The 22,302-nt window shown below is 44.5% G+C and overlaps 1 protein-coding gene across 1 annotated transcript in view; it reads left to right on the forward strand.

The window, feature by feature from the left end:
- Positions 1 to 22,302, forward strand: part of LOC310789869 (teneurin-3) — a 174,680-nt gene that overhangs the window by 96,172 nt on the left and 56,206 nt on the right. The window contains exons 4-9 of the mRNA XM_083651572.1: positions 4,021 to 4,155; positions 6,083 to 6,297; positions 12,025 to 12,235; positions 14,196 to 14,297; positions 15,142 to 15,336; positions 16,631 to 16,831. Coding sequence (XP_083507698.1) covers positions 4,021 to 4,155; positions 6,083 to 6,297; positions 12,025 to 12,235; positions 14,196 to 14,297; positions 15,142 to 15,336; positions 16,631 to 16,831 — 1,059 coding nt within the window. The remainder of the gene's footprint in view (positions 1 to 4,020; positions 4,156 to 6,082; positions 6,298 to 12,024; positions 12,236 to 14,195; positions 14,298 to 15,141; positions 15,337 to 16,630; positions 16,832 to 22,302) is intronic.

The following is a 22,302-nucleotide window of genomic DNA, read 5'->3' on the forward strand; positions in this document are numbered from 1 at the left end:
CTGGAGCTGTTTGGGGGGTCTGACGGGGGGAGGGGACTGAGGGGGGGAGGGGTCTGAGGGGGGGAGGGGTTGGTGGCCTGGTTGAGCAGATGAGAGGTGTCGCGGAGGGATGGGGTCAGGGGTCAGGGCTGCGTTGTCTGTCAAAGCGGCAGTAGAACCCATTCAAGCAGCTGGCTAGATAACAGTTTTGTTTTTGTGTGTTTGGCCGACGGTTTGTAATTTGTGATCTCTCTCAATCCTCTCCAAACAGAGGCTGAATCGTTGTCCGAGACCTGCTGATGGAGTCGTGAATACAGGCATTTAGCAGCTTGTATTGCCTTGGCAAACCTGCGTTTGCACTCTTTTAAACTGCTGTTTGTCTCTCCACTTCTGAACACTTCCTCTTTCTCCAGTCTGAGCTCCCTGCAGCTCCCAGCAGTGAACCAGCTCTTTGTTGATGTACTTTACTGTGGAGCGTGTTGGAATGCAGCTATCCTCACAGGAACTGATAGAAGATGTGACCGTCTCAGTATATTCATCCAGGCTGTTCGTGACAGCCCTGAATACATCCCAGTCTGTACAGTGCACGCATGCACGGAGGGAGGTCCTCCACAGCTTCACTGGTCCACTGTTTTGATGTCCTCACAACACGCTTAGCGAGTTTTAGTTGCTGTCTATATGTGGGAATCAAATGACAATGGCGTCGTGGGCTGAGTGTCCCAGGGGAGTGTGGGGGATGATGGCACGGTAGGCACTGTTTATGATGCAGTAACAGTGATCCAATACATTATCTCCGCTGGTCGGACATTTAACCAGCTGACAGTATTTGGGGAGTTCATGGGATAGGGTTCCATGATTGAAGTCACCGAGGACGACAAACAACACAAAGGAGTTTGGGTTTTTCCTCTCCACGTGCAATGTCTGGTCAGCGAGCAAGCATGGTGCTTCATCCACATTGGCTTGCGGTGGGATGTAAACACCGACCAGAATGAATGATGAGAATTCACCTGGGGAGTAATACGCATTACATTCGATAATGAATGATTATAGAGAGGGTTATTATTAGTAGATTCTGGAGATTCATAGGAAAGCTAATTGATGCCAGGCAGAAACTCAAAGTACTGGCTCATCAGTGGCAGCCTTTAAACAAAACATGCGCCCCCTTCTCTTAACAAGCTGCTGATTGATTTGGCTGTGCGTGCGTGCGTTATCCATAGTTAGTTCGTTTTTTTTATTGACAAAATATTAAAAATATTTGGGTCCAAACATTAAAAAAAAATCACAGAATTAAATAAATAACACAATACTATACATCAGTCCAATTATATAATCACAAATACAATACTGACATCAAATCCACTGAGACTTGCTGGCGCTCCAACTCTGCCAGGCAAGCATGCAACATGAGCAAAACTCTGATCAGTGTTCACAAAGATAGAACTCAGTTGGGTAGAGTCATGTCCATATTTTGTCCTTATCTCCTGTGTGAGAGGACACACAAGTATGTGTTCCTTGTTCTGTATGCCATTCCTGCAGCAGCACACACGGTGTTCAGGTGGAGTATGGCTCCATCTCCCCATTTCCACTCGTAATCTGTGAGCAGATAACCTGAACCGGGTGAACGTTATTCTGAGATGGTCTTCTATAAATGGTGCATTTCTGGAATAGAGTGGGTGAACGGACATGTCTGGGTTGATGGCTTGGTAGGTCTTGTACCTTGTTCCCTCCTGTGCCCACAACTTTTTGACAATTTCTCTACGGTCACTATCAATGTGATTGCGCTTTCCTATGATCTCAGTTATATGTGACATCATGACTTTGTTTTGGTTTCTTGTCATTTCGAGCACAAACCACAGAGGGTCGTCTAGCATGCCCTGACGCTGCTGCATCTTAGTCAAAAACCTGTGTTGCTTTTCTCTCACTAGGGCCTCTACAGAGGGAAGTCCTGCCTCCATCAGGCAGGTGAGGTTAGGTGTTGTTGACCTCACCCCTAGAAGGGACTTCACTGCTGTCATGTAGAGAGATATCACTGGCTTAAGGGGGACTTTGAGCCAAGACTCACATCCATACAGAACAGCTGATGAAAAAGCTTACGTTTCACACAAAATGGTGCATCATAGTTAGTGGACAGGAAATATACAGCTGTTCCATCTCGCTTTTGGCCCGCCGGCGCACATTTGATATCCTCTCTGTCCCTACCTCCACCTCTCTGTCCCTACCTCCACCTACCTCCACCTCTCTGTCCCTACCTCCACCTCTCTGTCCCTACCTCCACCTACCTCCACCTCTCTGTCCCTACCTCCACCTACCTCCACCTCTCTGTCCCTACCTCCACCTCTCTGTCCCTACTTCTACCTACCTCCACCTCTCTGTCCCTACCTCTACCTACCTCCACCTCTCTGTCCCTACCTCCACCTACCTCCACCTCTCTGTCCCTACTTCTACCTACCTCCACCTCTCTGTCCCTACCTCCACCTACCTCCACCTCTCTGTCCCTACCTCCACCTCTCTGTCCCTACTTCTACCTACCTCCACCTCTCTGTCCCTACCTCTACCTACCTCCACCTCTCTGTCCCTACCTCCACCTACCTCCACCTCTCTGTCCCTACCTCCACCTCTCTGTCCCTACCTCCACCTCTCTGTCCCTACCTCCACCTCTCTCTGTCCCTACCTCCACCTCTCTGTCCCTACCTCCACCTCTCTCTGTCCCTACCTCCACCTCTCTGTCCCTACCTCCACCTCTCTGTCCCTACTTCTACCTACCTCCACCTCTCTGTCCCTACCTCTACCTACCTCCACCTCTCTGTCCCTACCTCCACCTACCTCCACCTCTCTGTCCCTACCTCCACCTACCTCCACCTCTCTGTCCCTACCTCCACCTCTCTCTGTCCCTACCTCCACCTCTCTGTCCCTACCTCCACCTACCTCCACCTCTCTGTCCCTACCTCCACCTCTCTGCCCCTACCTCCACCTACCTCCACCTCTCTGCCCCTACCTCCACCTCTCTGCCCCTACCTCCACCTCTCTGTCCCTACCGCTACCTCTCTGTCCCTACCTCCCCCTCTCTGTCCCTACAGTACCTCCACCTCTCTGTCCCTACCGCTACCTCTCTGTCCCTACCTCCACCTACCTCCACCTCTCTGTCCCTACCTCCACCTACCTCCACGTCTCTGTCCCTACCTCCACCTCTCAAGTAATTTGCTGCAGTCAATATCCATCTTCCCAGCGAGGCAGTTGGATAAAAAGTTCCTCCCGCAGATCAAATGGTCTGAAATCAAGATGCTTCCTCAGCATGTTCCTTGGCTGGTGACTTTGAAGGAGATTGGCCCTCTGTGCTGCGCTCACAGAAGCACCTGAGCTTCCCAAAGCATCGCATCCGATACTGTGACAACAAAGCAGGTTTGGCCAAATGAAACCCAGACACAGTTTAGTTATTGTAAGAGAAAGCTAGGGTGTTGCTGCTTCCAACAGCATCTTACGCTCTCCTGCTGCGTCCGTCTCGCCTAACTCAATTCATTAGCGATATTTCTCCCCGTCGTTCTCTTACACTCCCTCGCACACACATGTAGCTGTGTCTCTGTGTCCTCCTGGCTTTGTATTAGACTCGGGGAGTTGAAGAGTTTTTCCCTGTTTATCGTCGTGGCTGTCTGAAGTGAAAGCTTTAGTGTGAAAATAGAGATCCTGCCTGCTTGCTGCCTTTTGCTGCTACGTTTGTGTGCCGACACTCTGGCACGTTAATGAACAGCGTTCCCCGAGGAAACGAGCACGAGCAACAGGGTTCCTACGTATTGATTGAAATGACTTTGTCTGGCCTCTTTCAGCGGCGTGCTTACGTGAAGGCCACCCACGGTAGTGCACTGTGTACACTCAACAAAAAACTCAAATGCTGGAAGTTAAACTCACTTTTTTTTTGCAGTGGATTTATGCATCGTGCTCACCCACAGTTAATTTGTGCTTAAATTGATTTTTTTCTTGTTTCCTACCCCCCCCCTCCCATCCATTTCTGTAAGCCCACACAGCTGCTTTTTTTGTGTATTTCAGCAATGCACCTTTTCGGCCTCAATTGGCAGCTTCAAGAGTTGGACAACCAACCGGCTTTCGAAAACGGAGGAGTGGGGAAGACGGGGGCGGGGCCCACTCAGCCGAGCGTAGTGACGGCTCTGTCTGCTGACAGCGGTGAGGAGAAGACGATTAACTGACATTTGAATAAACCTTGACAGTAGATTTATTGATTGACGTTCAAATAAGCTTTTAGAGAAGTAATGAGTAGTCATGCAAAAATTAATATGGTTATGGAGGAATCATTTAGAAATATGTTTTTTGCGTGAAGTAAGGCTCTTTGTCACTGATGTGCCATGTTTTTTTTTAATTGGTGTCGTGTTATTTTGGCTGTCCCGGTGACTCAACTGGTAGAGCGTTTGCCATGTAGGCAAAGTCCAGTCCAGGGTTTGTATCTGGCCCTGCCTTTTATGGCCTCTGTCTCTCTCCACTCTCTCCACTAACCCTGAAAATGCGGCCCAAATTTTTCAAATTTGATTTTTTATTTGATTTTTACCCGTTTTCATGGGTCGTGAAACAGCACCGAAACAGTTCAATTAAATGTAATTAACTTGTAAACCTAAAAAGTAAAAAAAAAAAAAAGGCAAATTGCATTCACATGTTTTTTCTCTGACAGCAGTGACGTGTTCGGCCTGACGAGTGACAGAAAGCGTTCTCATGCTCACTGCCCCAAATCACTTTGTACAGTCACGTGCGATCCTGCCACCTTACGCATATTAATAGACTTGATTCCAGACAGCTTTGTACCGCCTTATCCTCGTGGTGGAGCAGCTCTGTATTCAGCAGCGAGCAGACAGGCCATCCTAGCTCACCTTTACAGCAAACGCCACCAAATTAATCTCCAAGCACACTAAGGTGTTTAACATGCACGGCCACGAAAGCATTAATTGAGTTGAGGAGGCCAGGCAAAAGCTCAATTGTTTAAACTGGGCTAGATTTAAATCCTCATAAGTACTGCTAATTAAGATAGCACGAGGCAGGTTTTGGACTGTTTAAAGGCAATCGATAGCCGGCTATTATTCTCCCCAGAGGTAAACTTGGCTCCCAGTCTTCACTTTGACTGAAGCTAAAGTGACAGGCAATGGCCTCATTACACATTGAACACGGCGATATGCAAACACTGGAAGACTGGGAGACACGCGCGCACAAGCACAAGCACACACACACACACACACACACACACACACACACACACACACGAGCGCGCGTATAAACACGTACTGTAGACACACACATCTTGTGAGTGACGGCTAAATACTGTTATTAGGTTCCAGGATGTCCATACCTCTTCCGCCTAACGAGCTGAAAGTCATTGGCACAGTTAATTCAGAGAGCCTCTTCTGTCTTTAATAGAGCTATAGGCAGTGGAGATTTGAGTGCATTTTACACATTTTTCACTCCTTAACAATGTCACCTGCTCTCGTAACAGCGCCGTACCGGCGACGCTGTTATGAGTCATTTTGATAGCGGCCATTTCTCCCATCTTTGGCGCAGTAAGGACACAGTTTAAGGGCATCATTCGCTGCCAAATTGTTTTGATTTGCTGTTATTGCCCTGGCCAGGTAGCGCCCAGTATATTTGACCGATTCCATTTGGAGCTTATCTGATATAAAGCCTCGCTCTCTGAGTCACCAGCACCACACAGAAGATGGGAGATGGGGCCCGTTGGAGTCTTATAAAGAGACAATTTGGTCTTTGCTTTTCTTTTTAATGAGCGGTGCATCATATGGACAATAGGGAACCATTACTTTTAATCATGTCTTGCTTGGCCAGCGCTCATTTGAAAAAGAGATGACTATCTAATTGTTCGCTCCCTGCTTGGATCAAAGGAGTAAGATTACAGTATGCACAAAATAGAATGCAGGTTTTACTGATACCCAGAGATCAAATACTAAAATAATCAAGATTACACAGGAAGGTTATGGGAGTGTAAGGTTTGAAACTGATGGGATGAATGTCTCGCTTGATCCCCTCAACTGTGGGTTTTTCTGATGCTGTAAATCTTTCTATGATCTTGGTGTGGGTGTGTGTGTCTGTCTTCTAGGAAGGACTACCGTGCTCCACCAGGAGAACAGCTCCATAGACACGGGCCAGGTGGAGATCGGCCGGCGGGTGGGTCAGAGCATCCCTCCAGGCGTCTTCTGGCGCTCTCGACTGAGCATGGATCAGCCGCGCTTCCTCAAGTTCAACATCTCGGTGCAGAAGAACGCTCTCATAGGAGTGTATGGGCGGAAAGGACTTGCACCATCTCACACACAGGTGAAGACTGAAGGGGCTTCGACATTACGTATATCTGTCTTTATGTCATTCCTTACTTGAATTTGGGCACACTACCAGTCAATCATTTGGACACACCAAATTTTGCTTTATTGTTTTGCTATTTTCCACATTTTAGAATAATAGTAAAGACATCAAAATCTTATATTTTAGATTTGATAAATTAGCCATCCTTTGCCTAGGTGTAAAGTCAAAGGCTTTGGGAATAAATAAATAAATTTGTCTAAGAAACAAATTCCAAACATTTAAGCATAGCCTTTAGATCAAAACGTACCTGTAGTATATTCAACCAGGTGTTTCCAACTTTTGACCAGTAGTGTACACGAGTGTACATGAGTTTCAGCTTAGTTTGTTAGCTTTCTTCTCTATTTGGCCTGGGTGTCTGTCTGTCTGTCTGTCTGTCTGTCTGTCTGTCTGTCTGTCTGTCTGTGTCTGTGTCTGTCTGTGTCTGTCTGCTTGTGTATTCCCTTCATGAAACGCTAGTCATTGGCAAATTGAAGTAATTTTGAAAAAATGTCTGCTGCGTCTCATCAGAACGTCCGGTGTCTGCCGATGGTGATTGAAGCACTCGGACAACGGTTATTTTCCACCACACTTGACTGCGAAAGCTCTTAGCTCGCCCTTCTTGACATTGTCTCTTAGCAAAGATGGGCGAGCACTCAAGTGAAGGAGAGCTTCACCGAAAAACATCGCTGATTTATTTTGCACATGATCTCACACATATCCAAAACTCAAATCAACTCTCAATAACTGTCAAAACTAAATGAATGACTGCAAAACTGTTCTGCCAAACTAAATGAATGACTGCAAAACTGTTCTGCCAAACTAAATGAATGACTGCAAAACTGTTTACAGTTTTCGGATATGTGTGAGATCATGTGCAAAATAAATCAGCGTTGTTGTTCGGTGAAGTTCTCCTTCAAGGCCAGTATTTGGACAACAGTCCGATGCAAGTGACAACAGGTGAGCGGGACCGCATTTTCAAGGTGAAAAAGGGCAGAAAACTAACAAAATCAAAGAGTACTAATGAACAAGATGCTACTTGAATGTACGTCCGGAGTGGTTGTTGCACAGACACTCAAGCTTGTCAATGCCGGACACTGTCTCCACCTTTAGATTGCATTCTGTTCGGGTACCAGGAGCTTAAATCGATGCATTTACTTAACTGAGCATGAAAGACCCCAATGAGAGATATTGACTGTTGGTTGTATTCACAGCTGGGAAGACAAGAGCAACTTTTAAGTGCATCAGCTTTCCCACCTTTGTCAGATAATAGACTTCCTCTGTGTGCTATTGAGTGTCTGTCTCTTCTGGTACAAACCGAAGTTGTGAAGAAGAAAAAAAAGTTTTCTAGTTGGATCTAGTTTTTTTTTTTGTGTGGGGGGGGTGAGGGTTGTGGATTGACACTGATTTGTTATTGAGTGTCTTGCTCAATCTAAAGGTGGAAGAATTTACAGGCTGGGAGCGTTCCCCCTCTCCGCGGGGTGTCCGGCCGTCTCTCTCCATGCTTGGCTTCCTGCCTGTTATTTCCCTGCTATTGTTGGCTTGCGATGAGTCGGGGGGGCTAGCTGATCGAGATGTATGCACTTGGCCAGGAGGCTGAGGGCTTGTGGGATGAACTGTTTTATTACTTACCCCTCCGGCCAGCAACACAAAGAAGTCGACCTCCGCCAGGTTAATATCCCTCCCATGCCCTCCTGCTCCACTCCAAAGGGTTTAGCTCACAGCGGCCACTTCCCCTGCCTCTTGCTTAACGCGTTGTTCCCAATCTGTATCTGTGTGCAAGGCAATTGAAAAGGTTGTCGGTGGTGACGTCCACGTGTGTCACAATGTTGAGCACTAGATCCTTATTCCGATCTAGATCGTCTTCTTCCGCCCCTACTTCTTTCAACCATATTGAAATCAATTGTGTTTTTATGTGGCTGGATGACGTTATTCACACATTCAATAAATAAATAAAAAAGAATAAAAAATACTTTTTTCAGCAAAGTTGGGTTGTGTGTGCCTGAAATTAAAATCTGACATCTCAGTTCAGTGTCACTCAAAATCAACGTCTTCGCAGTTAATTAACTCAAAGCCTTCTGCAAACAGCCATATCCTTGTTTTCAAATGCAAGCTCTTCCAAAAAGCAGCCAAAGTGCCCGTATGTGTTAGAGAATATATCCTCCAGTGTGTTTTAGCCAGGAGCCCTGTCAGCCAGCGGCTCTGTCTGTACTTGCTGTACTCGTCTGCACCCTACAGGACTAGTTTTGGTTCTTAGCTTGAGCTCGGGGAGTTGTCGGCGTGGGTTGAGCTGCTCTGTGCTGCGCTCCTCTCCAGTCTCCAGTCTGAGTCAAAATGAGGTTCAGGTGCTGAGCAGGTGCAGAGAGAGCAGATGCACCGCTTTGCCTGCTTCAGCTGGCAGCAATGAGTCGTTACTCCTACTTACGCTGTAAATCCCCCCAAATCTGACTGTTGATGTGATTATGCTGTGTCCATGTTATACAGGCAAGTATATGAGCTGCAGTATATGTTATTTATGAGTTATATGCTGTATTCTACCTGTAAGTGCTCTTTTTATTAGCTTTCTCGTGGTAATAATACTTGGGGATTTGAGGAAACAAACAAATCTGCTGTAATTTGTAGATAATAATATATCTGCATTTTAAATATACTGTAGTGCAGGGGGTTCCCAAACCTTTTCATCTTGGGACCCAAAAGATGCATTTTGTGTCTCCCTGCTGGGACCCAAACTCACAAAAAACATACGGTAATGAGTTGCCATGACGACCAGTTGGCGACCCACCCTCCCACGGGTCCGCGGCCCAAATTGGGTCCGGACCCATAGTTTCCCCCCACTTTTCCCATCCATTTGTGCTTTACATTTTTTGGGGGGGGTTTGCTGTAAACCATTGTGCCTTGATGCTTCACACTAGAACGATTAATCGATTAGTCGATCGACAGAAATGTAATTGCTAACTATTTTTTATAATCGATTTATCATTACAAATTTTTAAGATAAAAAAATACTAAAATTCTCTAGTTCCAGCATCTTAAATTTTCTATTTCTTCTATCTTTGGGTTGGGCACTGTTGGTCAGGACAAAAGAAGACATCAACACAGAAAGGGATCAACATTTTTCATCATTTTATGGCATTTTATAAACCAAATGACTAATCGATTAGTCCAGATTAATCGACAATGAAGTTGCAGCCCTGCTTCGGACGAGTTTGAACGTGTGAACACAGTTGTTGCTTTTAACTGTCAAGTCGTTCCAGTGGTTATTCCCATATCATGTTAAGCATTACTGTAAAAACCTTTAGTTAAAGAAAATGTAAGCTTTGCATGTTTGCCTGTCTATTTGCTGCAGGATTTAATTACACCAATATCAAACTAACAAAACAGCAGATAGCAATGCTATTAGTATTTTCCTATGTAAGATGATTTTAAAAGCAATATTGTCCAGTCAGTCAATGTGATGCTTTTCTTTATTGTGTGGACCCCAGGAAGAGTAGTCGCTACCTTGGTACTCTAGTGGGTAATGGGGATCCAAATAAATATATAAAAATGAATCTCTTTTTATGTATATGTTATACATGGACAACAGTGCATTATAAGTCTCGGAATGTCTGTGTTAATTTGCCTCTGAGAGTGTACAAAATCAACACTATGCCTGTGTTTGTACAAGTCCCCATCAGAGTTAATTTTACATAATAGATAGTTTTCAACAGCTGCCCAAGGCCATATCAGCTGAATAATGGGACATACAACTTATTGTTGCTGGAAAATGGACTGTATACATTAACCTTTTCTCGTTGTGTCTGGCAGTGTGACATTCATGAGTTTCTCTCAGATTGTTGTTAAGTCTAGTTTGTTGTTTAGTTTGTTTATTTATATAGCCCTACAATGTAGAGCTATATATGTGATTTAGGGCCTTAGACAATGAATGCACACAAGGAAAAACTCAGTAGGGAAACTTGGAAGAAACCTTGGGACAGAGTCATGGAATGGGCAAACAAACAAGTGAAAATGACAAGAGAAAACAGAGAGAGAGAGAAAGAAAGAGAGGCAGCATGCAGGTGAGGAGGGGCTGAGGTCAGCACTATAAGTTCATAGAGATGAGGGCAGCGGTTGTAACTCAGTGCCCGGGGGGGAGGAGCAGAGCCAGCACTGACCACAACAGGCCAGGGCATCACCGCTCACTGCCAGGTAGAAAACTGCACTGCATCTAAAGCACGTTTTGCACAAGAGATCACTGTGTCACAAGAGATCACTGTGGCACAAGAGATCACTGTGTCACAAGAGATCACTGGGTCACAAGAGATCACTGTGGCACAAGAGATCACTGTGTCACAAGAGATCACTGTGGCACAAGAGATCACTGTGTCACAAGAGATCACTGTGTCACAAGAGATCACTGTGTCACAAGAGATCACTGAGATCACTGTGTCACAAGAGATCACTGTGTCACAAGAGATCACTGTGGCACAAGAGATCACTGTGTCACAAGAGATCACTGTGTCACAAGAGATCACTGGCACAAGAGATCACTGTGTCACAAGAGATCACTGTGGCACAAGAGATCACTGTGGCACAAGAGATCACTGTGTCACAAGAGATCACTGTGTCACAAGAGATCACTGGCACAAGAGATCACTGTGTCACAAGAGATCACTGTGTCACAAGAGATCACTGTGGCACAAGAGATCACTGTGTCACAAGAGATCACTGTGTCACAAGAGATCACTGTGTCACAAGAGATCACTGGCACAAGAGATCACTGTGTCACAAGAGATCACTGTGTCACAAGAGATCATTGTGTCACAAGATATCATTGTGATTACTGTGTCACAAGAGATCACTGTGTCACAAGAGATCACTGTGTCACAAGAGATCACTGTGTCACAAGAGATCACTGTGGCACAAGAGATCACTGTGGCAACACTGTGGCAAGACATCAAACAACTTTTTACAATCACTTATCCCTTTCCTGCAGTCTAATTAGTCTGACTATCAAATACCAGCTCTGCGTATCAGCATGGTAGATGCTGCTTGTACACAGCAAGGAAGATCTGGGTTTGATCCTCAGCCCCACTCCTCTCTGTGTGGAGTTTGCATCTTCTCTCCATGGTTTGTGTGTTTTTCCCTGCCTTCTGGGCAGCACATGCTGGGATAAGCTCCAGCACCCCGCAGGCCCGGCGTTGGGGGCGGGCCAGACCGGGCCGTGCCCACCCATTCCCCGTCTTTGCCCGGCCAAATAAGAAAACAAGATTTAAGATTTACTGCTCCCCTGGTAACTCCGCTCGCTCTAGGGGAGAGCAGAGCAAGGAACTAACATTCTACACTGAAACGGATATTGATGTGATGGGTATATATACCACTCTCATAACATGTGTGTATCACTTGGGGTGTCGAGTCATAGTCTATTTTTTATTTGTCTTTATTGAATGTTCAAAAAAACTGCATGTTTAACTAAGAATAAGCTAATGATTATTTCCACCCACTACTTATTTAATTTGGTTACTTTCCTGTCAAAAGTGTGTAAGGTGCCACTTTCCTTCCTTTCCCAAGGTCCACCCCCCCCCCCCCTTGGAGTGCCCCCCCCCCCCCCTCAAGCTAATTAAATGCCCCCTCTGTAATTTGGGTCTGGAGCCGGGCCTGGCACCCTGTGACCCTGAATAGGAATAAGCGGTTAATGAATGAATGTGTCTTCTGGGTCTTTTCTTGCAGTATGACTTTGTAGAGCTATTGGACGGCAGCCGGCTCATCGCCAAAGAGCGCCGTACCCCCAACGAACCGGAGACCAGGGCCCGGCTGGAGCACCCGGTCAGCGTGCACCAAGCCGGATTCATCCAGTACCTGGACTCGGGAGTGTGGCACCTGGCCTTTTATAATGACGGCCGCAGTCTGGAGGCAGTGTCCTACAACACCATCATACAGGGTACGAGACACAGACACACACCATCACACAGGGTACGACGCACAGACACTGCTGCTGCAGCGGGTGACTGTGTGATTGAATGATGTGTATATATGGATGCACGATGATATCAGCATGTCATCAGTGTCAGCCAGTAAAGGCTTTAAAATGAAATATCGGCATGAGCCGGAAATGTTTCTGCCAATATGACCGATTAAAATGATGAGTTAATTATGTCCAAATGCTCAATGCTTGACTTAATGCTTGAATGAATGAATTTATCTGACAGTTTTGTTTGAAATAAAATAAAATAAAATAAATTACATAAAAAAAATATGGCATGTTTTACATAACCTACCTAAGGTGAAGTAGTTTTCTTATTTTGCCCGGGGAATGTGTACATTTTTAAAAGCATTGCATGATTTATGTCTGCATCTGCCAGTGGGCCATCAGGACAGGAGTAAGCATGATAATGTGTTAATTCCACTACAGGAGAGACTTGATGTTCTGAAATTAGGTGGGGGGGAAAATGCGTGCATATATCGGTATCAGCAATTGGCCAAAAGAATTGGAAAGTATCGTCATATCGGATCTCGTAAAAAAAAAAGTCCAACATTGTGCATCCCTAATGTGTAATAATGACATTGGAATTGCTTATTGCTAATATTTGTGCCTGCATGCACATACAGTTGGGTGTTAGCAAGTCTATCTACCACACAAACAAGATGCTCTTTTCAAAGTTGGAGCTATGTAGGTGGTGAGTCTATTGGAGGCAGTGGATTATTGTGCTCAACACTACAGTAGACTAGATGATACACAGCATTGATCCATCCCAACTACTAACAACCTCTTCAGTGTTCTGAAGTCTGTGAAATTTCCTTGCGGGTTTCGCGGGTAGGAAAAGCACTAAGGTTGAGTTCATGTTTTTTCTTTTTCCTTTGGGGAGTTCCATCGATCCAGCGCTACAAATATGAAGCTATCGACGTGCGAGCGGTCAAAATTGCCTAGGTCCGTCGACGGTTCGATGAACATCCAATGCAGGCCAGAGTAATAACAAAAAAGTTTGCCCTCTTAACACCGATCAAAATAAGGGGGTCCCGGTCTTCTGGGGGCGACCCTTATGAGCGATGGTCTGTTGAATGAACACGAGATCTTTCTGTAGGATGTGTCAGATTAACTTCAACTCAGAGAGGATTTACAGAGCTGTAAACACTCAAGAGAGAGATTGCATTGCTTGTGTGGGCATGATCAGTCATTCAGGAGTGGGGGGAGGGGGGTTTGGGTGATGTCGGGGGGATTTCTGACAGGGGGAAGGGAAATATGTCAAGGAAATAGAATTATTTGGGGTAATTTAAAATGCCTGCTGTGTGACTGTTACTTAAAGTGGCTTAGAGGGGGATAGTCTGGCTGCAGCAGACATGTTATGGAGGCTTAGACCTTAGTGGGATGTGGACAATAGCTGTAAATGTATGCCATGCTGCTTCTTTTTTCCAGGGTTTTGCAGATAAGAGATGCTTAGAAAGCAGACAGTAAAAAAATAAAAAAAATAAAAATACATGTGACTGCAGTTTTGGTGGGGATTTTCTTATTTAAGTTGATGGTTTATGTGGTTATTTATGTAGAATGAGAGTCTTGACTCCTGAGCCCATGAAAGCTTTGGTATGAGGAAGAAGTCATTGTGGAATTTAAAAACACTGGGCATCAGTGGAGAAAATATTTTTCTCACTCATTTCTATTTTTTTATTTCTTCATTTCTGAAAAAATAAAATGCAGATGCTTTTTCTCTCTCTACAGCAATATGGTATAAAATGGAAGATTCGTACACTTTGAATAAGGCACTACAAGATTGCTTTTTTATTGATTTAGCAACTGGGTTGTTCCAAAATATAATTTTTTTACACTTTAACTCCATTATGATGAGCTGATGAGTTATTGATAGGTGTGACTTCCAGAATGATTCAGTGCTCTGTTGTGCCTACAGAAATGGTCACGGAGTGCACACACAACTGTTACGGGAACGGAGAGTGTGTGGCCGGGTCGTGCCACTGTTTCCCAGGATTCATTGGGCCGTACTGTTCCAGAGGTATTTATTGACCGTTTAGTAACTCCTATCCTGACCGCTCATGATTAGCTATGAGAAGCATCATCTGTAGCTGTAGCTGCCACACAGTCCACAACTATACAATGATGCATGGAAATTAGAGTTTTTGTGAAAATAGTAAAGTTGATGCCTACTGTATGTATGAATGTCTTTACAAATCCCTTACCTTTCCCGTCAAGGCAAAGAACCTAAAATATATATTGTGTTTAACACTTTTTCGGTCACGGCATAATTCCATTTGTGTTATTTCATAGTTTTTGTCTTTACTATTATTCTAAAATGTGAAAGGGTAGGGTAGGCTGTAGAATAGCTATTGTTTGTCTTGCTCAAATCTGCTCCTGCCATTTTATTTTATTTTTTTGCTATGCTTGTCTTCTACAAGTTTGTTCAATTTTCTGTGATTGTGTTTAGTTAGATATTGAACGTGAAAATAATTTAAAAAAAATGTTTTCTTTGTCGTAGTGTACATTGCATCTATTTGTCAATTTGTCTTCCAAAATAAGATATCAGCCATTTGAAAAGAGACCTACTCTTACAAAATGATGCCTCAACTTAAAAGATAGTAACTAACTTAACCCATTGATACCTGATGCAGCATTTGCATGTATATCCCTCATTTGTGTGCGTATCCCTTTAAGACGCAGTTCGTGGTCTTAAAGGGATATACACACACAAATGCTGCATCAGGTATCAATGGGTTAAGTCATTGGTTGACAAAATGGAAACACTGACTCAAAATTTTGAACACGTTTGTTTCCTTCTTCTTCTTGTTGTTGTTTTTACATTTTGGCAATAAACTCTTCAATATCTTCATACCTCTCCTCAGCTGCTTGTCCGATCCTGTGCAGCGGGAATGGCCAGTACACCAGGGGGCGCTGTCAGTGCTACAGCGGCTGGAAGGGCACAGAGTGCGACGTTCCCACCGCCCAGTGTATCGACCCTCAGTGCGGCGGCCACGGACTGTGCGTGGCGGGCAGCTGTGTGTGTAACAGCGGCCACAAGGGAAGCAACTGCGAGCAAGGTAAAGCGAAGAGCTTCTTTCCACTGGATTTCAAGCAGCTAGGTGCCGCATATCTCTGTGTGAACCTCGCGGGGGGGATCGACACAGCCCATTGGTGAAACAATTGGTGTTTTCAACTCCACCGAGCGGATAATTCTTTGGGGGTTGTTATCGATAGCGTGTGTACAAACCAACTCTCTCTTCCCCTGGAACGACTTTCTGTCCACTGATGCCATCACATCATCTTGGAGAGTAGAAGACACCTGTTCCAATCAGTCAATGGTATCGACTTCTCCTGTTATTGAAAAGGGGCGCTCCCCCCCCCCTCCCCCTCCCCCTCCCCTTCAATCCGTTTAACTTCATTGATCTTCATTCAGTCTAAAGGCAATTATCAGCTTAGATTTACATCTACAGGTCACTGACCTGATGTGAAAAAATGCTATTGAGTTCAGCAAATGATTATATTGTGGTTTCCTTTGGAGGGAAGCAATATGGGAAGGAAATTCCTTTTGATTCCGGATATTCCTTTTCGATCATTAGGTCTCTGGTTTGATGAATCGGTTCAGGTCAACGATCAATATCAGTGTCCAAGCGAATATGTAAATACACAGAGCAATCAGCTTCAGAGGAAGTACAATAGTGTCGTTAATTAGCCCTTCCTGGTAACGGGTTGATCATGTTGGTCATAATTGCCAATTATGAACCCAGATCAGCAACTTGATCTGCAAATTGTTAATGATAGTAATTGATTGGATCTGTTTAGACACTAATTGGGCTCCTTTTCCTAGTACTTCTAATGGTGCATAATTATGCTGTCACTACATTGGACACACCCTGTAATAGGGGAAGTGGCTGAAAGTCACAAGCAGGGTGGAAGATTACCACCAGCAACCACAGAGGAGAGGACTGCTCAATTTGAACTGTCTGACAGGTTCATTACATTCTACAAAAAAATCACATTTGATTGATAAGACAGTGAAAGCGTCTGGTGTGTATTTGCAGGTGAGTAAGTTTGATGGCCCGTCTAAAGTGTTAAATGGACTTGTCTGTGCTCCTCAGTGGACTGTGTAGACCTGTCTAAAGTGTTAAATGGACTTGTCTGTCCTCTGTGGTGTCCTCAGTGGACTGTGTGGTAAATGGACTTGTCTGTCCTGTGTGGTGGTTCTGCTCCTCAGTGCACTGTGTGGACCCGTCTAAAGTGTTAAATGGACTTGTCTGTCCTCTGTGGTGGCTGTGCTCCTCAGTGGACTGTGTGGACGACCGTCTGAAGTGTTAAATGGCCGTGTCTGTCCTGTGTGATGGTTCTGCTCCTCAGTGGACTGTGTGGACCCGGCGTGCTCCGGTCACGGCGCCTGTCACCATGCTGAGTGCCACTGTAACCCAGGCTGGGGAGGCATCAGCTGTGAGATCCTGAAGAGCACATGTCCCGAGCAGTGCTCCACTCACGGCACCTTCAACACCGAGTCGGGAAGCTGCGTCTGCGAGGCCAACTGGACCGGAGCCGACTGCTCAGTAGGTCAGAACATACTGCTTTGACTTTCTTTTAATTACTGAGTGGAAAGCTGTTAGTCTGAGAGGTGTGTTTTTATTTGCTTTGGCATCTTTGGTGCTATGCGCTCGCTGCTGTGGTGTTAATGTACTCCACTTCCCAGGGATCACCTGTCATTCAAATAGTCCAATACTGTGACCGCTTTTTCCTTGGATTTTCTATTGATAAAGCTTGAGTTTCTGTAGGTGACATTATTGGGGATTGAATCATCTAAAAATATAGATTCTATATTTTTTAAATAGAACAATGAACATTAGGGAACCTTTTGTTTTCTGAATGGATCTGTAGCATTTTAGAATGAAACATAATATTATTAACATTGCTCAGGACAGGCAGCTTTGGGTGTCTGGGCAGTGTAGAGGTAAAGGCACTCACTCACCTCCCACCTTGGAGAGGCGGGTTCACTTCCCGGCAGCGGTACGTCTTCTGGCTTGGTCAGACGTTCCTACAGACACAATTGGCCATGTCTGCGGGTGGGAAGCTGGTGGGATATAAGTCCTGGTTGCTGCAGTAGTGCCTCCTCTGGTCGGCTGGGGCGCCTGTTCGGCGAGGAGGGAAACTGGGGGGAAATAGTGTGAAATAGCGCTACCTCCTGGCCGTGAAACTCCTCGCTGTCAGGTGAAAAGAAGCGGCTGGCGACTGCCTGCACATGTCGGAGGAAGCATGTGCTAGTCTACGGCTCTCCCCAGTCCCAGATCGGCAGAGGGGGTGGGCCAACGACCGGGACAATTGGCCAAGTACAATTGTGGAGAAAATGGGAGAAAAATCATTTGTAAGATTGCAGCTATAGAGCAGCTTTTCTGACACAATCTTTTAGTCCATCTGCTGAGAACAGAGCCCCCTCATTTGTTACTGAGCTTGGTATTCAGGGGGTTTCGCTTTTCGACACAGGTAGGTGACATGTTAGTTCAAAGGCTGGCCCCTCCCATCTGTTATCTGTGCCTATGATGCAGGTGATTTATGCGCCGTTTCCCTCTTCAGAATAGACTCATTCAGTGTGTGGTGAGTCCCAGAGCCCCACACACAAAGCCCGTATGAAGTCTGAGAATTAAATATAGGAATTTCAGCGTTTTTCTGTCTGCAGAAAAGGCCGTCAAATCTATTTTTCTTGGCTGAAACGTGAAAATTGAAAATGAAAGCATAAGGATGGTGCGTTTGAGATGATAGATGCGTGTGCAGACCTCTAAAGCAGCATGCTGCCTGCTTGGTCGGCGCCCAGGAACAAAGAATGATTGTTTTGGTGAACAGGGATTTTTTTTTGTCTCTCTTGATTCTCTTTCAGTCCGCATTCTTAAAGAGAGGTAATTGGTTATTCTGTTAAAGCTTTCGAAAAACGTGGCCACAATCCTCTCACTCAGCAAGATATCTCCCGGCTGTCGATAGCAGAACTGAACGTTGAAGGGCAGGCTTGGCCTCGGTGCGGTCCGAAAGCTGGGGGAGTTTACCCACCTGGGTGGGTGGAGGATTCTCTCTTAATTAATGCCGCAGTCAGCCCTCAATTAAATAAACTTTAATTAACAAGCGCGTAGCACGGATCGACCGCCCACAACCTATCCAGCTCAAGTCAGGGGCATGTTAAAAGCAGATAAACACTTTTGCACTAATGAAAAATTGATTGCATAGATTCTATGGGTAGGAGGTATCCCTTTGGAATCGTGGGCCTCCAGAGGCGTGCTTAATATTCTACAGTGTCGTCTAGACTTTATCAGACCCATCCAAGGTCTCTCAATCGAAGAAAAACTCCATTCAGAGAGATGGAAACAGTGAGTTAAAAGAGCCCCGGTACAGGGAATGGGGTGGGCGTGCTTTGACAAAAAAAAATTAGTAGCTATTTTATCCTTGACTTGTCACATTTTTTGGGGGCAGAATGATGTCTCTTGGCTAATTTGCTTTCCTTTCAGGATATACTAAGTTTTGTAAAAGTCACCAACTTTTCAGTTATAGGACGATATAGATTTCCTGGAACATCTAGTCACTTAAAAATGGAGGACATACTTAGAGCTGCTTTCCCCGAGCACTGTGACAGCCATTGTCACAGTGGAAAGCTTTAATGCTGTGCCGCCCTCGTGGTTCCAGTAAATGATTTTTTTTTTGTTTAATTCTCACCCAGGAACGGAGCTTTTAGCAGAGTGTTAGCTTTCCTCTAGTAGACACCGGTGATTTGAGCATTTTTATTATTTCCCAGGAAATAACACAAATTCATGAGAACGGCTCTTTCTGACACGCCATAGCTGAAGAATCGGAGTTGCGACCCACTCACTCCAGACTTAAGCAGTGCACTTAAGTATCTATGGCCTCAGACAGTCTGCCAAGAAGACGCCACGCAAATGAGCATTCAGAGTCTCCAAAATAAAGTCATTGCATTGTCATTCCTCACTGTCCACACAGTCACCACAGATCCCGTTTCTTTTGAGAACGTCTCCATCTATAAAACAGGTAATAAAGTGGCTTCTGGAATTACTGGACCATTTGATAAAGAAGAGCTAAAAATGGCTGTAGGGGGAAAAAGACAAATAACCTGTGTTCCGTACAGACAATAGAGTCTGTGTTCTGTACTCGGAAACCAATGATTATTATTCAAAGAAGGTCGTTTGTGAACCGAAATGTCAAAGATAAATCTACTTGGGAGAAGTCTACATTCTTTTATTGATTACCGATTATTATTTTGTCATACACCTGCTCATCAAGTGGATGTGCGTGCTTTACTTTTTATTTCCATTATTCAAAGAAATACTTTAACTTCAGCGTGTAGCCTTTGATGCCATTTGATAGAAAGAAGCGGTTGCTACAATTGCAGCGGATATTGGGACCATTTGTTGAGAAGCTAATCAAACCTTTCCCAGAATCTGATGCAGAGTAAATCTCACTTACAGTAGATTGAAATTGCTAAACATATCACCTGTCTACCATCATATCACACAATAACCGGATGCCTATTATTTCTTTGTAATGTTCATCATAATAATGTTCATTCATCTCTCGTCTTGATTGTGCTTTCTAACATGCATTCATTTCATTTGAATGCGTTTCAATGTCATTTGCTGGCAGCTCTTGGTTTATTGTAGTGTATCTGTGGTGTATTGTACTATATCATGTGCTTTACAAATACAATGTCAAAGCTATTGAGACTTGAGGGATGACATTATCCTGAAACCATAACTCTACTACCATGCATAGGTAAGGTTTCTCCTGCTGATCTTTCTATTGACTTATTGCCTCATTCTAAAGTACTGTTAGGGGGAGCAGCACCCCCCCAGGTCTCAAGACTTTGCCATTTAGCTCTCCGATAGACTACATGCACAACTCCTTTACTTCCTGAAATTAGTCCAGCTTATTTATTTCCTGTCCTACACTATTGGATGAACTGATGAATCAGGTGTGCCTGATCATTGTTGTGACTGCAGCACACCTGACATTAATCACTTCATCCAATAGTGTAGGACAGGAAATAAAGAAGCTGGACTAATTTCAGGGAAAAGTGGAGTTGTGCATGTAGCCCATTAACTCCAGTATGCAGTTCACACTCAAAAGCACAAACTACACTACACACACACACACACACACAAAATGTGCACTAGTCTATTGAGATCCATCAAGGAAAAGGCTCTACTTGCCTTTCCTCCAGCACTGTGACAGCCATTGTCACAGTGGAAAGCTTTATAGCTGTGCCACTCAACAGCCTTGATGGCAGCTCTTGGTTCCAGTAAAGGGTAATTTTTTTTATTCTCACCCAAGAATAGAGCTTTTAGCGGAGTGTTAGCTTTCCTCGGGTAGACACCGGTGATTTTCTTACCACCCATAGATTCAGTGATTTGAGCATTTTTATGTTCCAGGAAATAACACAAATTAATGTGTGCCTTTCTGCTCTTTCTGAGCCCTCATAGCTGAAGAATTATGAGTTGACCCGACTCCCAGCGTTTACCTCTGCAGTTAATTATACAGTCCACTCTGCACTCAAAAGCGCAAAAACTACACACAAAAGATGTGTACAAGTCGCACATACAGGCACAATTGGCCATGTCTGCGGGTGGGAAGCCGGATTAAGGGTATGTGTTCCTGGTCGCTGCACTAGTAGTGCCTCCTCTGGTCGGTAGCGGCGCCTGTTCGGGGGGGAGGGGAACTGGGGGGAATAGTGTGATCCTCCCGTGTGCTATGTCCTGTCCTGCCGGTGAAAAGAAACAGCTGGCGACTGCACATGTATCGGAGGAAGCATGTGCTAGTCTACAACTCTCCCCAGGGGTCGGGGGTCGTGGGGGATGGTAAAAACAAAATGTCGAAGTCTATTGAGATGAATAAAGCAAGAGGCAGCAGTGAAGACTTGACATTTTCGCATGTAAAAAAAAAAAGCTTAGCTACTACAACAGATGCCAGTAATTATGTTTATCTTCTTAGATTAAATATGATCACACATTGCAGATGAACTTAAAAAAATAATAAGGGAACAGTGGCAGGGTTTTCTGAGTCTCCTGTGCTAAGAATAAAGTTCATATTAGCATGTGGTGTTTACTTTTGACAAACTTTTCAACGGTGTGTGGGCAGCACAGGTTACCTAATCACCAGATGATGTATTCAGTAGCTGCAGATGCATTAATGCAAAGTGTAAATAAACTCTCTGATTCAGTCTAGTCAATATATAAACCACCTCCCTCCACACATCGATCCTGCACCTGCCGTATGGAAAAGTATGGAATTTGATTTTTAGTAATTTCCTGGATAAGTATGGAAAAAAGAAAATACGGTATAGAGAAATATTTGTGTTTACAGACTATTGCCCCTATTCTGTTAGTTTGAATTGCATGTGTATATGTGTGTATATATATATATATATATATATATACATACATACATACATAGCATCACAAATAACCAAATATTAAGCTTGTCTGAACATCTAGTTATGCAGTGAAGCCTGCACAGATAACCTGACGCTGCCAGATGGTTTGATTTGACAGAACCATCTGGGAATGTGCTCGGCCTCTGAAAAGGACCAGCACTTTTCAAAAGTCTACCTGGCAGGTGATTGGCTGAACCATCTGTCTTCACGTCTATCACAGGCTCACTTCTCGCTGTCGTCACACCTAAATCCCGCCCCTATCTGCCTCTGAACACTGGTGCATTCAGTGGAACGCTGTGAAAACTACTTTACTTTTTTCAACTCATTTTCGGTTCTTATTTATAAAAGAGACTGAAAAAATATGGGGGTAATAATAGTACTTCCTCTTTGGGCGGAGATTGACAGTGGAACGTCGTCCAACTTCATGTCCAACTTTCTGCGTAGGAGTGTGGACTGAAGTCAGAATGTTGGATTTTAACAGTTGGATTTTAAAGCCGTCTATTTACATAATAGACATCTAGCTTTTTGTACTGTCAAATATGGTCTGAAAGATCTACAGAGAAGTCTGGAAATTGGAGTCTGGGAAAGTATGGCATTTTGAAAT

The sequence above is a fragment of the Poromitra crassiceps genome, assembly GCF_964638095.1.
Source record: "Poromitra crassiceps genome assembly, chromosome: 15".
NCBI lineage: Eukaryota > Metazoa > Chordata > Actinopteri > Beryciformes > Melamphaidae > Poromitra > Poromitra crassiceps.